This window comes from Natator depressus, chromosome 4 (assembly GCF_965152275.1).
Source record: "Natator depressus isolate rNatDep1 chromosome 4, rNatDep2.hap1, whole genome shotgun sequence".
Classification (NCBI taxonomy): domain Eukaryota; kingdom Metazoa; phylum Chordata; order Testudines; family Cheloniidae; genus Natator; species Natator depressus.
In genome coordinates this window covers 120,397,464-120,411,353 of record NC_134237.1, presented here as the reverse complement: position 1 = coordinate 120,411,353, position 13,890 = coordinate 120,397,464, and the positions used below count along the sequence as shown (strand labels likewise).

Sequence of the window (13,890 nt, the reverse complement as noted above, 5' to 3'; positions counted from 1 at the left end):
GTACAGCAACTAGCATATTATGGGTGATACTGTTATATAGATAACAAATTATTATGATGATAAGCAGCAAGAAAACCACCCCTGCTGTGTCTGGATACTGTAGCTCAGTAGGTATTTAAATGAAAAGCAAAAAAAGCTATTCTGTATTCTCTGAACACAACTGACCTTACTGAAAACTACAGCTTCTCATAAACCCAAACCTCTCTGGATTTCATATGGCTGGATGTGCCTTTCCAAGCAGAACACAACCCAGGTCCTTTCAGAGTTTATCGCTGTCCATGGCAGCTCCTAGGCTGGTCACAAGCTGGACCAAGTTAAGAAGCTGAACTTTACTTTTAAAAAAATTCTTATACTTTTATGGTTGTGAAGAAATTCTTCTAAATATGAGCCGAGTGCAAACCAATAGGTGAACTGACTGGCCAGGGGACTGCTGAGCTAATAGGTGTGAGTGAATTGAGCGAGCAGGCCAGGGCGGCGGCGGGGGAGGGGGGGAATTATTTAATATACAGGAAGGTGTGTGTGAATTGATTTAATGTAGAGGAGGATGCAGATGAACTGATTTAGTAGGCGGTGTGAATAGACTGACTAGGTGGGAGGAGAAGAGTCAATAGATTTAGTATGTGGGTGTGTGTGAATTGACTTAATAGGCAAGAGAATTGGAGCAAATTGATTTAGAGCCAGATTTTTAAAAGTATTTAGGTGCTGAAAGAAGCAGATAGGCACCTAGTGAGATTTTCAAAAGTGCCTAAGAGTAGCTTTTCAAATTGTATTAGATACCTAACTGCTTCTTTAGGCACCTCAACACCTTTGAAAATCTGGACCTTAGTGACTGGGAGTGAATTGATTGAATTAGTGAGAGGCTAGTGATGAACCGACTGGGTAAGCTGGATCCTAGAATTTGCAAATGTGGTCTTTACGTAGGCATCCTTTTGTTAACAAAACATAGCACTATTGAGATCCTGTTCATTCCTGCCCAAAACTTCGTATCTCTTTATCCTTTCTAATAACAAACTCTTTGTTCAAGAGCTTTTGTTTGTTTTGTTTGTTTGTTTGTTTGTTATGAAATATAAATACCTACATGGAGTTAGATCATACATGGCCATCAGTGTGAATTATTATTGCTGTGCTGAAATTGTAGTCTAAAATGTCACTAGAAAAATCAAATGAAAGATAAACTAGTCCCCGCTGTTAACTATGGAATGTATTCAGTTTATTTTGTCAGGCCCTAATGAACTCCTGGTGGAATTTATAGAACTTTGGATTTAAATTGTATATAAAAGGATTCCGTTTACACAATAGGTAGATTTATGACTTTTTTTTGGTAAACACTAATCTCCTGAATCCTAGCTCAGTTGAGCTTTTAAATATTTGCAAGTCAAAAGTGATAAGGTATTTTTTATTACAGTAGAAACATATTAAACAGTAAATCTACTTGCAGTGACTACAGCATGCATTCTTTAAGCAAATGTTCAACTAAGAATTCCTTTGTTATAAATTACTTCATTCCATGATCAGATCCATTCCTGTTTTACATATCAACCTTCTACTAGATTTAATTCATTTCAAGAGGCTGCCAATTTTGTGCATAGCTTTTGGCCCACAACAAATTGTTTTTGTGTTTTTCATAATCAGACTATGCTTTCACTGTGAATTTGTTCCAGTGATAAGCTCAGTCAGACTGTTGTGCTCTTGGCAGTCGTATTGCCATTTACCAGTGGAAAGGAGCACATTGTATGAACCATTTTTTTCTTCATAAATGGGCTAATTCGATTGTTTTTGTTTGTATAGAATCATGTGACCAAGCAGAGAGCTGTATGGTAAATAAATTACAGACTCACAGAAGTGGAAAGAATTATTTTCTATAGTGGTTTTCATGCAAAATTTTAAAAACATTTTATAAACATTGATTTGTGAACCATCACAACTCCCCAGTAAGAGTTATCCAGCCTTATTTTACAGAGGGGGAAGCGAACACCCAGCAATATTAAGTAGCTTGCCCAAGGTCAGATAGGAAACCAGTAGCAGCACCAGGAACAGAGCTTCGTACTCCTGACTCTCAGACCTGTGCTGTACCTGCTAGTATTAGTAGGCCCTCACAAGGGTTCAAACACACACACAAGTGGGTGGGGGGCAGAGGTGAAAGTAAGCCAGTAAGCCCTGGTACGGCGTACCGGCAAGAGACGGTGCGCTGTTCCGGGACCGGCTTTCCCAGATGTCAATTTAAAACCCTGGGGTAGCGTGGCGGGGCTCTGGCAGGGATTTAAAGGGCCCCAGAACTCCAGCCGCCGCTACCGCCCCGGGCCTTTAAATCCCCGCCAGAGCCCTGCTGCCGAAGCCCTGGGGTAGCGGCGGTGGGGCTCCAACGGCGATTTAAAGGGCCGGGGTGGTAGCGGTGGCTGGAGCCCCGGGGCCCTTTAAATGCCCGCCGGAGCCCTGCTGGCGCTACCCCAGGGCTCGGGCAGCAGGGCTCAGGTGGGGATTTAAAGGGCTCGGGGCTCCAGCAGCTGCTACCACAGTGGAGCCCCAGGCCCTTTAAAGCTCTGCCAGAGCCCAGAACCCTGGGGTAGCAGTGGCAGCTGGGAGCCCCCAGGGCTCCTCAGTGATTTAAAGGGCCTGGGGCTCCGCTGCGGTAGCGGCAGCTGGAGCCCTCAGCCCTTTAAATCGCCCCCGAGCCCTGGGGCTCCCAGCCGCCTCTGCAGCTGGTAGCTCAGGGGTGATTTACAGTGCCCGGGGCTCCCAGCCGCCACTACCGCAGCTGGAGCCCCGGGCCCTTTAAAGGGCCTGGGGATTTAAGGCCCTGGCTCTTCTGGTTAAGGCCACGCCCACTGCTCAGGACTCCGGTGTACCGGTAAGTCCTTTAATTTACTTTCACCCCTCGTGGGGGGAAGGAAATCCATCCATGATGGGGATGGGAGACATGCAGGCAAGGTGCAAGAACTCCAGGTGGGTCAGGCAATATCTATAGGAGACGATATTACTGAAACAAAGAAAGCTGGTATATCCTACATCTCACAGGCCTGTCAGGACTGCAGTGCACTGGAAGCAAAACTTAAAGAGGAAAAATACACCTTTTACAAGCAGAATTATGCATAATATGCACATTTGAAACTAGCAGAAAGCACAGGAAGTGATGAGACTGGAGGACACTACGACAAAGCAGAATAAAGACACAAGCTGCTGCAGACTCCAAATAAAGTGTCTGAAAAAGATTCAAGAAGGCACAAGAACAAGTTGATGGATTTCAAAAAATGAGGTTTAAAAATCTGTTCAAACATGCAGCTCCTGAGAGTGCTAGTGAAGGTGTGGTGGCAAATGGAGACACAAAATGAAACTGTTTGAGGGACTCCCAATGTTCATTGACACTAGAAATACAAAGAGACAGAACCTTCCATTCCCAGTTCTTCAGAAACTCAACAGAGAAAAATAAAAAGTACTTTAAGGAGGAAAAGTTGCACAAAACCACAAAAAATCTGGGAAAAACAACTCCAAATTGGAGCAATTCTTTAGGAACTGTGGAAAAGCAGACTGCCTTAGCACCATGAAAATGGGGACAAAGGAACCTTTTCAACCTGACCATAGTTAGAAGACAACCAGTGAAGAAGAGCTGCAAGCAAGACTGTTTTAGTGCCGGTGATTTTTATGAGAACTGTTAGGTCAGAATTGAAGAAGCTAATGTTCCTTAGGCCTTGGTGTGTTTTTAAAACATTGGCGAGGAATACAATGATGTGTCTTTTTAAGGGCTTCCGTATTGTGATCTGCAAACCGCAGCACTGTTTGTCTCGTGAGTGAGTTGCTGGAGTGTGGAGCAGATGGTGGATGTCTGCTAATAAAATAGCTTAACTGTGTTTGTGTGGATTTACCTCCACAGGACATTACAGAATGAATAACCTAGACCTCTTTCCACAATAAGCATTTAAAAAAATACTCAGAGATATTGCTATTCAACTCACCCAGTGAGTTTTGATGTTGTCAAAGACTTTGTATGGAGATTGGATTGTGGACAAAAGGAGTCCACACTAGGTAGACTGATGGATAGATGTGACTGAATATGGTGTTTTCTTGTTTTTTTAAAGAATAGAACACAAGCGAAAATTTAGAAAACTATCTAAACAGCCAAAGACATCCAGTTGTATTTTTTCTGCAGCTGTAGCATTGAGTTACAGATATGCAACAATGTATGTACATTAGGTTTCAATCCTGTGAGGTGCTGAAAACCACCTATAAACGACTTGAGTGAGAATTGAGGGCTCTTGGTGTTTAGAACCTTGCAGAATCTGGCCCTGATACTGTGTTAATAGATGGGCCCCTCTCCTCTTTCATTCTTAAAAAAGTTCACATCTCTAAATCATTTCTGAATGTAATAAATACAGTACCAATAAAACTTGCACCTGGCACTTCCCTGGCCAAATGTAACAGGAGATTGTTAACATAAAGCACAGTGGGTTTTTTTGCATGAACCTGCCTGTTTCAGTCAAACAGAGATGATATTTCATTATCCTGTAGTCTTGATCAGCAAATTACCTTAAAAAGAGCATACACTTCTTATCGTTATTATTTAAAACTTAGGTAATTTATTTCAAATAAGTTTTATTAACAATTATTGGGATGAGAAGAATTTGAGTAGAAATGGGCCTGATCCAAAAGGCCATATCAGAACATCACAGAGGTGTTTGGAATCCAAATGCAGCTACAGATCCAATTTTGCAAATGGCCCAGCAGGTCTTGAATCCAGGCCTGCAGAGGAGCCAGGTAGCAGACCGCTCCATGCTGTCCCCAGCAGCAGTTATAATGAGTTTGCGCTCAACTACTCACAACCCACTGCAGACACAGACCACCGGAAGTCCTGCCTCAAGGGGTCTGACAGGCAGCAGACTCCTGACTCCTGATTGGCTTCCTGACCTATATAAACCCAAGGGGCATTCCAGAAAATATCCAGGCAGCGGTACGGATCTCCTGTAGCTGGATGATCATTCTTGCTCCCTGTTCTTGAACTTCTGGCTTTGATCTTGCCTTGATTTGGACCTTGCCTCCTGACCTGGACCCTGAAACCTAACTCAGACTCTGATCTTTGGTATTGACTCTGGCCTGGAATTTGACTATGAATGTCTCTGATCCTCTCAGCCTCAGGTTAGATCCTGCTCTGACCCTTGGTTCTGGCTGCCGTTGTCAGAATCCTGACAGTTTTCCTGGATCACCCTAGCCTGTGTTGATGGCCTACCATGGAGGCAGCAGGCCACTCCCTGCCTGGCATGTCCCAGAAGCTATGGAAGATGTCTGAATGAGTTGACCACTCCCAGGAGGAGATCCCCACCCTCTGAGCCCAAGTATCACAGCTCACAACAGAGAACCAAGCTCTACACAGGCAATCCACCCAGCTCCACAATGACAAGGTGGCACTGCAGGCCCAACTGGCAGAGCATGCCTCCGATAACCAGCTGCTACGAAAGCAGGCAGCCTAGCTGCAGGACAGGAATGCTGCACTAGGGGCACGTACTGTGGCTGCGTACCCAGACCCACTCCCCCTCCCAGAATGTTTTATTGGGGACCACGAAAAATGTAGGGGGGTTATTAACCAATGCTGCCTGTTATTTCTGCTCCAGTCCCAGGCCTGCCCCACCAACCAAGCAAAAGCAGGACTCATTATTAAGGTTAAGATTCAGTCACAGGTATTTTTAGTAAAAGTCAGGGACAGGTCATGGGCAATAAACACAAATTCTCGGAAGAACATCAGCAGATACCTGCTAAGTTTGGCTGCCCATGTGGTATGCTGTGGTTGATGTACCAGCAGTTAAGCAGCTTGTGATGTTATATCTTTAAATCCCTTATTCCTGATGGAAGAATAGACCCCCTTAGAGCTCAGTCCTGCACATGTCAAGCTTGTGCAACTCTTACTGAAATTGCTGGGCAATGAAGGACTGTAGGAACTGGTCATAATTAGTCCTGTTTGTACTTTTGAGGATTTTGTGCTTACTTTGAGTTTCTCTGAGTTGGATTTTCAGAGGCTGGCTTCCTGTTCTATCAGGGCGAAGGATTCTTCCTAAAGCTATGGGGGTCACGAGGCCCCAACCCCGTTACTCTATCCCTGCCCCTCCTCTTCCCCCTGAGGCCCCGCCTCCCAGCCCAGCCAGAGCTGGGCAGGGGAGTCTGGGCCTGAGAGCAGTCCTCGGCCCGTATCCCCACCCTCCCAGCCCCCTGCCCAGGGCAGGTGGAGGGGCTGTGGCTCCCTATAGCTGCCTGCATGGTACTTACCCCGAGCTGGCTCTGGCTTCAAGCCTGGCCTGGAGGCAATGCCTTGCGGGGAAGAGAAGAGACAGCAGGGGCAGGCCCATGGTAAAAAGTGGACAGGCCAGGCCCATCCACTTTCAAAAGTGGGAGGGCCATGGTCCTTTGGCCCCCCCTGGTCCAGCACCCCTGTGTTCTATTCATGTTTGTGTATACAAACATCCCTGCAAATGCTTGTCGAGCACTAATAATTGGATGTGCACTGACAGATTCTAACAGCTGCGCATATAGGTGGTCGAAGATACATGTGCCAAACCCATCTAGACACATGACCAGTGTGAAGGTAATAGAAAAATGAGGTTTTGTATGTGTAAATTTGAGCAACTGTTAGTGCCTGAAAAGCACATGTATGTCTGGGTGTGCGGAGCTGCACATGTACTGACAGGAGGCCAGGTTTTCAAGACCCTTTACAAATCAGGTGCTTTAAATGTTTGATAGTGCGTACTTTGCTGCACCTTGCTGATGAAAGGCTTTCATTAATGGTGACCACGTTAGGCCTGATTCTCCACTGCTTTGCACCTTGTGTATCACAGGTGCCAACTTTTCAAAGTGCTGGGGGGTGCTCGGCTGCTCCCCAGGCCCCGCCCCCACTCCATCCCTTCCCCCAAGGCCCCACCCATGCCCTGCCTCTTCCTGCCTCCGCTCCACCCCGGTCCCGCCTCTTCCCCCTGAAGTTCCACCTCCTCCCCCGAGCATGCTGCATCCTTGCTCCTCTCCCCTCCCTGCCAGCCTCCTACACACCACAAAATAGCTGTTCATGGTGAGCGGGATGCGCTGGGAGGGAGGGGGAGACTCTGATCCGTGGGGCCCGCTGGAGGGCGGGAGGCCCTGGGGGGGGTGGGAGGAAGCTGGTAGGAGGCTGCCGGTGGGTGCTCAGCCCCCACCATTTCCCCCCATGGGTGCTCCAGCCCCAGAGTACCCATGGAGTCGGCGCCTATGTTGTGTGTTCACTTACACATGTATTAAATGAATGCCACTGTTAACTTGATTTGGAGGTTTTGTACACCCTCTTTGCACAGCAGAAATAAATACACCAGGTGCAAGGCACTGGAGAATCAGGCCCATTGACTTGTAATTCACAGAGATATCACTTAGGATACTGGTGATGAAATAAGCATTTCTTGAGCACTGAATTTGCCCTGATTTCTGATCAGCATATTGTGTTTTGTCCAGTCCCGCGCCAACGATGTTACAGTGGCAATGGTACAGAGTACAGAGGGGTTGTGAAGACGACTGTTTCTGGACACAGCTGCGTACCCTGGAATTCAGATTTGCTTTACCAAGAACTTCACGTTGACAGTGTTGAAAAAGCTGTGCAGCTGGGCTTGGGACCCTACTCTTACTGCAGGTAAGAACTTCTGGCACACTCAGTGTTTGTAAACTGAAGTATACGTTGAACATAGCAGTGATCTTGGAAGAGTGGATTACCAGTGATATGCGTGCAGCAGTTATCTTTTGTTGCAGTAACACTGGTTCAGAACATGAAATTCATAGACTCACTTTAAGCAGCCTAGGAGAAGTAGGTCCTCAAAAGGGATCTACATTTAGAAAGTGTAGGATCTTGCAGCTGAAATAGCTAGCTAGCTAGGGCCGCCAAAAGAATGTCTAGACTTGAGGGAATGTTAGAAAGTTCGGGGCCTTTTAGCTTTCTCATCTCTGTGACCTTTTCCACACGAGTCCCAAAAGACAAAACAATACCTCATAGAGTCACCCCAGGGGCCCGTAGTTAACTTCATCCTCTCCTCCAAAGAGCGACTGTGATGCTGAATGTTCTGGCAATTGTCCCCTCTCCATGTTGATGTTGCATCCTGCCTCTATCTGTAGCGTATCATCAGTCACTGCAGCTATGGAGACGAGAGGGTCCATCCAGGAATAGGGTATATGTAAAAATGAAAATCAGAGCTATGTGGAGAATGGAAGTTCTGTTTCTCAAAGGATTTAGAGATTTTGAAATTTAGTTTCATTCTGAATTGGAAGGAAAACAGAAAATTGTGAAATTCTTCATGAAGGAAAATTCTGGGGGGAGGAGACAAACTATTTCAGGTCAAAAACGTTTTGTTTTGACAAAATCAAAACATTTCAGTGTTGCCTTTTTAGAATGTTTGTAAGTATACTACAAACTAACAAAATGGAAATTAAGTTATTTCAAAACAAAAAATCTATGTTTTATTCTAAAAAATTCAAAATAGGATGTTTTGATGTTGTCCAAACTTTTCCTGTTTTCTTCTGCAATGAAATTCCAATGAAATCAATACAATTTTACGAAATGTATCGATTTCAATGGAACTGCATATTCTGGAGGGATATGGTTCTATACGTTTCTCTGACCAGCTCTAGTCAGATCATCTGTTGCGATTGGGCCTTAGGAATTATCCCTTCCTGTGCCCTCTCTCAGCAGCTGGCCTTTCTCCAGGCCTCAGATAACCAAAAGAGAGAGACATACAATTTATGTCAAACAGTGGGGATGGGCAAATATCAGACATTTTAGAGATTGGTTCAGATGCTTATCCTGCTGTTATCTGATTTTTTTGTTTTGTTTGGAAATCAGGCTAGTAATCTGCAGAGATCAGAATTTCTCATGAAATTTCCTATAGACCCTGGTTTATTTGGAAATATTATGAAAGCATCATTTCTCACAGTAGCTCTTCTTTTGCAGGAAGCCAGTGAGTGCAGAGAGCCATAAATAAATTAATAAAATCTGCTTTCTGAATCTCCAAAAAGTGTTTCTTCTTTTATCCAAATTAGTTTGATCTCCACAGCAGAGTCTAGATTTAACAAAGTGTAAGGGGACTCTTCCCCTTACTAACATTCAGTGGGAGTGTTTTGGTTGGCTAGCTCCCAGTACTAAAAGGGGAAGGGTCTATGGGAAACCAGGACCCTGAAACTGATAGTCCCCAGGAACAATGGGGAGAGGCCAATGCTGCAGGTCAGCCTGAATGACAGGGTGCGCAGGCTAATCAGAGAGTCAGGAGGCCAGGGAGGTCCCGTCCTCCGTGTGAGCTGGATTTGCCTGGGTCAGACAGAGTGGGGCTGAGCTAAGGAGAAAGCAGGGGCCGAAGCTAAGCTGGGGAGCAGAGCTGTCCCAGATCCAGAGGGGCCAGAAAAGCAGCCCACGAAGCAGGTCAGTGCTGGGAGCAGAGTCACAGAAGCAGCCTGCAGAGCAGACCTGTCCTGGGAGCAGAGCTGCAGCAACCAGAGCCAGAGGGGCCAAAGAAGCAGCCCAGGGAGCTGGAGGCAGAGCAGCAGCAGTGCAGAGACAGAGTGGTGGAGCTGGGGGTGGAGCAGTCTGGAGCTGGGTGCGGTGAGCAGCTGGGGAGAGCGAGGGGGACCCTGGGCAGCAGGCCCAGCACAGGGAGACGCCTCAGCCAAGAGGCTCTGCAGGCCAGGCTTGGATCATAACCCTGACAGGGCGGGGGTGACACTGGGCAGAAGGGTCCTACCACTTAGAGCCTGAGAGCATGTGGCCGCCACCAGAGCAAGTGTCCAACCCACAGCATCCCTGCAGCACAGCCAGGGCCTGAGAAGAAGGCCTGGGACTTACAAGGAACAGACTGTGAACTGCCCTGACGTTCCAGAGACACTGTTTGTGATGTTCCCTGCCACAGAGCAGGTTGATGTGTTTCCTTTAACCTTTCCCATTATTCCTCAGTCTTTTTAAAATTAATTGTTGATTAAATCACTTGCATTTGCTTTAACTTGTATGTAATGGTCAGTGGGCCAGAGAAGTGCCCAGTGCAGAGAGAGTACCCCGGAGTGGGGACACCCTAGCCCCTGTCCTAGGTGACCACAGGAGGGTTGGGGGTCAAGCCCCCCAGGAATCCTGGGCCCAGCCTTGTTGGGGTTACAAGGACTCTGCCAGACAGGAGAGTGGAAGGGGAGTCCTCTAAGGGCAGGGAGGCCACTGGGTAAAGGAAGTGGGAGCGAGGACTCCGATCCTTTCACTAGCCCACTTCACTGGGGTAGTGCAGAAGCCAGGAAAGTTCCCCACAATAGCGGGACTATTCCCCCGCTTACAAAAGTACGTAAGCAGGTACTTGAAAAATCCCTGTTCAGCACATGTCTAAGTGCTTTGCTGAACTGAAGCCAGCTCAGGAGATCAAACCAATTTAATTTCAGAGGGGTTTAAACATGTGCTGAACTTTAAGCATGTGCTTAGGCACTTTGCTGAATCTAGACCTTGTCAGTTTTGTCCCTTTGAGCACAGCATTCACTTAAAGATTTAAAATACAAGAAGTAAATCATATACCTGGGTAGGGGCTGGTGTGATCATGTCCTCTATAATGCAGAGAAGAAACAGTAAAGCCCCTTTTTTCCCACTTTTTTTGCTAGCAGATTTTAATTTTGAGGTGGGTATCTCCAATACACTCTGTAATCCCACAGATATATTCTTGTTCAAATATTCTAATTTAGAAACATAGTTGGCGGTAGATGACTCAACCCATGCTGCTGCTTCTGTTCTGAGAATTTAAAGTGTTTTAGTCTTTGAAGAGTAGAAGTAGACTCAGAAAGCTACTGAACAATCTTAAAAAGAAAGTGTGTGGTTTAGGATAAGTCATATTCAAATTAGGCTCCCTGTTTACCTGAAGGCCTGTATTATCTTGTCATTGTGACGAGTTATAGGGAAGATCTTTTTGAGGCTTTGAAAGCTACCATTATATTATGGAATGAGCAAATCAGACATATTTCTGGTTATTTCTGCAGCACTGACAAAGATAATTCTGTTTCTCAGAGAAGCATATTGGAACCAATCAATTGCAGTCAGTTCCTTTAAGAAAACAACATTCATTATTCTCTAGTGAAATCTTGAATATTTCTTTTAATCTACTTTTTAAGAGTGTTTGGTTTGACTTCAAATACATTTGCAAAGTTTTTCCTATGTTTGCATTTACTCACAGAGAGAGACTGCTGAAGGACCAAATTTTGCTTTCATTTACACTGCTGTAAATCTAGAGTAACTCCATTGTGTCCAAATAGCTACTCCAGATTAATGCTGATGAAACTTGGAACTGAGTTCATCCTGATAGTCCCATCTTTTTCTTGCTTTAAAGAATGTAATAAGATTCTTCACCTATCCTCACATTACCTCAGTGTATTAGCAGAGTTGTCTAATGGGCTGAAAACAGGCTAGGTGTTTTAGATTCTTAAATGCTAGCTATTTTTGCTACTGACTTGCTATATGTCCTTAAGCAAGTCACTTAACCCATCTGTGTCTTTTATAGAATGGGGCTAATTAATGCATACATCGCATGGGGACTTGATCCTGTAAAGTGCTGAGCACTCTGGACCCAGTCCAGCAAAGCATTTAAAATCAATGAGAGTTAGGAGCCTAGGAGCTTTTGAAAATTACACTAGGCAACTATCTGCATCTTTAAAACCTGGCCCTTAAGCACATGCTTAACTTCAAGCAATGAATAGCCCTATTGAAGTGAATGGGACAAATCACAAGCTTTAAAGTTAAGCACATGCTTAAATGCTTTGCTGGATCAAGTCCAGACTGCTCAGCACATTGCAGGATCGATCCTACGGGTGGTGCAAGAGTAAGTATGTAAATGTTTGTTTGTAAAGTGCTAAGTATTGTTATTCACACTGCTTAATTTACTCTCCCCAAACTTTATTAGAAATCCAGATAATGATGAGAAGCCCTGGTGTTACATCATGAAGGAGAATACTTTGTCTTGGGAATATTGTAACGTTACATCTTGTGGTAGGTAAATATTAGGTCATGTGATCTGATAATAGATTTCATTTTTCATTTCAGTGTGATCCAGTGAAAACTTTTTTTCTAGTATCAATGGAACTTTTTCATTTGTTAACCCAAATTTTAGGTTTCATTTGCATTTCTTAAGTCCTGGTGGTCTCGAATGAGTAAGTTTATTTCCTTTGCTACTGTAACGTTCAATATGTTTTCTTGGAAGAAAAACTACAGTTTTCATGTACAGTGTTATACAGTTATGCATCCTTAGTTTATTGCACAGTGATCACGATATTACAGCTGTCCTTGCCAGGCCATCATATGGGTGAGACTTCAGAAATTAATGGAGCAGTTGGTGCACCATCCTTCAGCACTTATCCTTACTCATGCAAGCAGCCCCATATAGATGAATATGGCTGTTTGATTAAAGATTGCGTGTGTCAGTAAAGGTAGCAGAATTAGGCCCTCAATGAGCAAATCTCTGTCCTCACTGATACTTGTTTCAGCAGTTTAAACTAAAAATGTATGGCAAATACTAAATGGATTTTAAAAACTAAGAAGTCTGTTCTTCCCCTAAATTCATATTTAATTGCCATTAATGTTAATAGGCGTTATTAAAATGGAGTTACAGAGTGGTAGCCGTGTTAGTCTATATCAGCAAAAACAATGAGGAGACCTTGTGGCAGCTTAGAGACTAACAAATTTAAATTTGTTATTCTCTAAGGTGCCACAAGGACTCCTCGTTTTTGCTAAAATGGAGTTGTAATCTGAACCTATAAAGTGACCATTTATTCTCCCTCAGTGATTTAAATATATTCTACTCATGATACCATTTTTTTTCTAACTCTCTAAACTACAAAGCTAAAGGTGGTGTCTGGAAAACTAAAGTGTGTTGTTTCTGCTTCATGCATCATCACCAATCTCCCCAGTAATAATGAGCCTAGAATCAGAGTATAGGCCCCAATTCTGCTATTTAATTGGGTGAAATTCAATGAGGTTTGGATACCTAACTTCCTTAGGCTCCTATGAAAATCCAAGTTTTGGAAATTGTAAGTATATGTAGTCTGATACTCACCACACCAATTTCTGTCTCAGACACCAGGAAAAGGACACCAGTAGTCCCAGACATTGTGGAGACCTTTGCAGTTGTCAAAAGAGCATGTGGAAGAAGACACAAAAAACGAAGTTTCATCAGACCTAGGATTATTGGCGGCTCTTCATCTTTACCAGGCTCTCACCCCTGGCTAGCAGCCATATATATTGGAAATAGCTTCTGTGCTGGCAGCCTTGTTCATCCTTGTTGGGTAGTGTCAGCAGCCCACTGCTTTGCTAACAGGTGAACTCAATGTTTTAATAATATCTTACAGTTAGAGAGCCCCTTATATCTCAGTTTCCCCGAATGCTTGTGAAACACAGAAGACTTACATATTATTAAAAAAGAGATCACTTTATAAAGCCTTGGAATGTTCCCACTTCAGAGGTGGAATACAGGAGCTCTTTAAGTGTGCATAGCAACAGTACACAGGAAGATTAATCTAATCAAGATGGAGGTGGTGATAGTGGATAGAAGAGATAATCTTGAAAGTATGGTCATGTACACCTTGTACCTGGTAGGTTGCAGGTCAGGTTCTGTACCAAATATGAACTGGGTCCAGAGCTTCCCATTATCAGATTGATACATAAGATCCTTTGGTGTACTCTCAGGTAGAGCTGTCGAATGCTAAAATAAGGTATATTACACACAACACCACCTTGTGGCTGAACAGTATAATACAGTTTAGCATTCCTCTTAAGTTCTACATTCCTACCATTTACAAAATTGTACAAAAGGTACACTATCATGCTATCTTTAAAGTTCAGCATGCATCAGCCTGTTAAGTGCCTTTGAAAATACAAGTTTTCTAATTACACAACCT

General features: G+C 44.3%; 1 protein-coding gene across 1 annotated transcript in view; it reads left to right on the top strand.

Annotated features, from left to right (window-relative positions):
• The window catches only part of HGFAC (HGF activator), a 61,644-nt gene that overhangs the window by 37,057 nt on the left and 10,697 nt on the right, over positions 1 to 13,890 (top strand). The window contains exons 8-10 of the mRNA XM_074951776.1: positions 7,456 to 7,630; positions 11,901 to 11,986; positions 13,070 to 13,310. Coding sequence (XP_074807877.1) covers positions 7,456 to 7,630; positions 11,901 to 11,986; positions 13,070 to 13,310 — 502 coding nt within the window. The remainder of the gene's footprint in view (positions 1 to 7,455; positions 7,631 to 11,900; positions 11,987 to 13,069; positions 13,311 to 13,890) is intronic.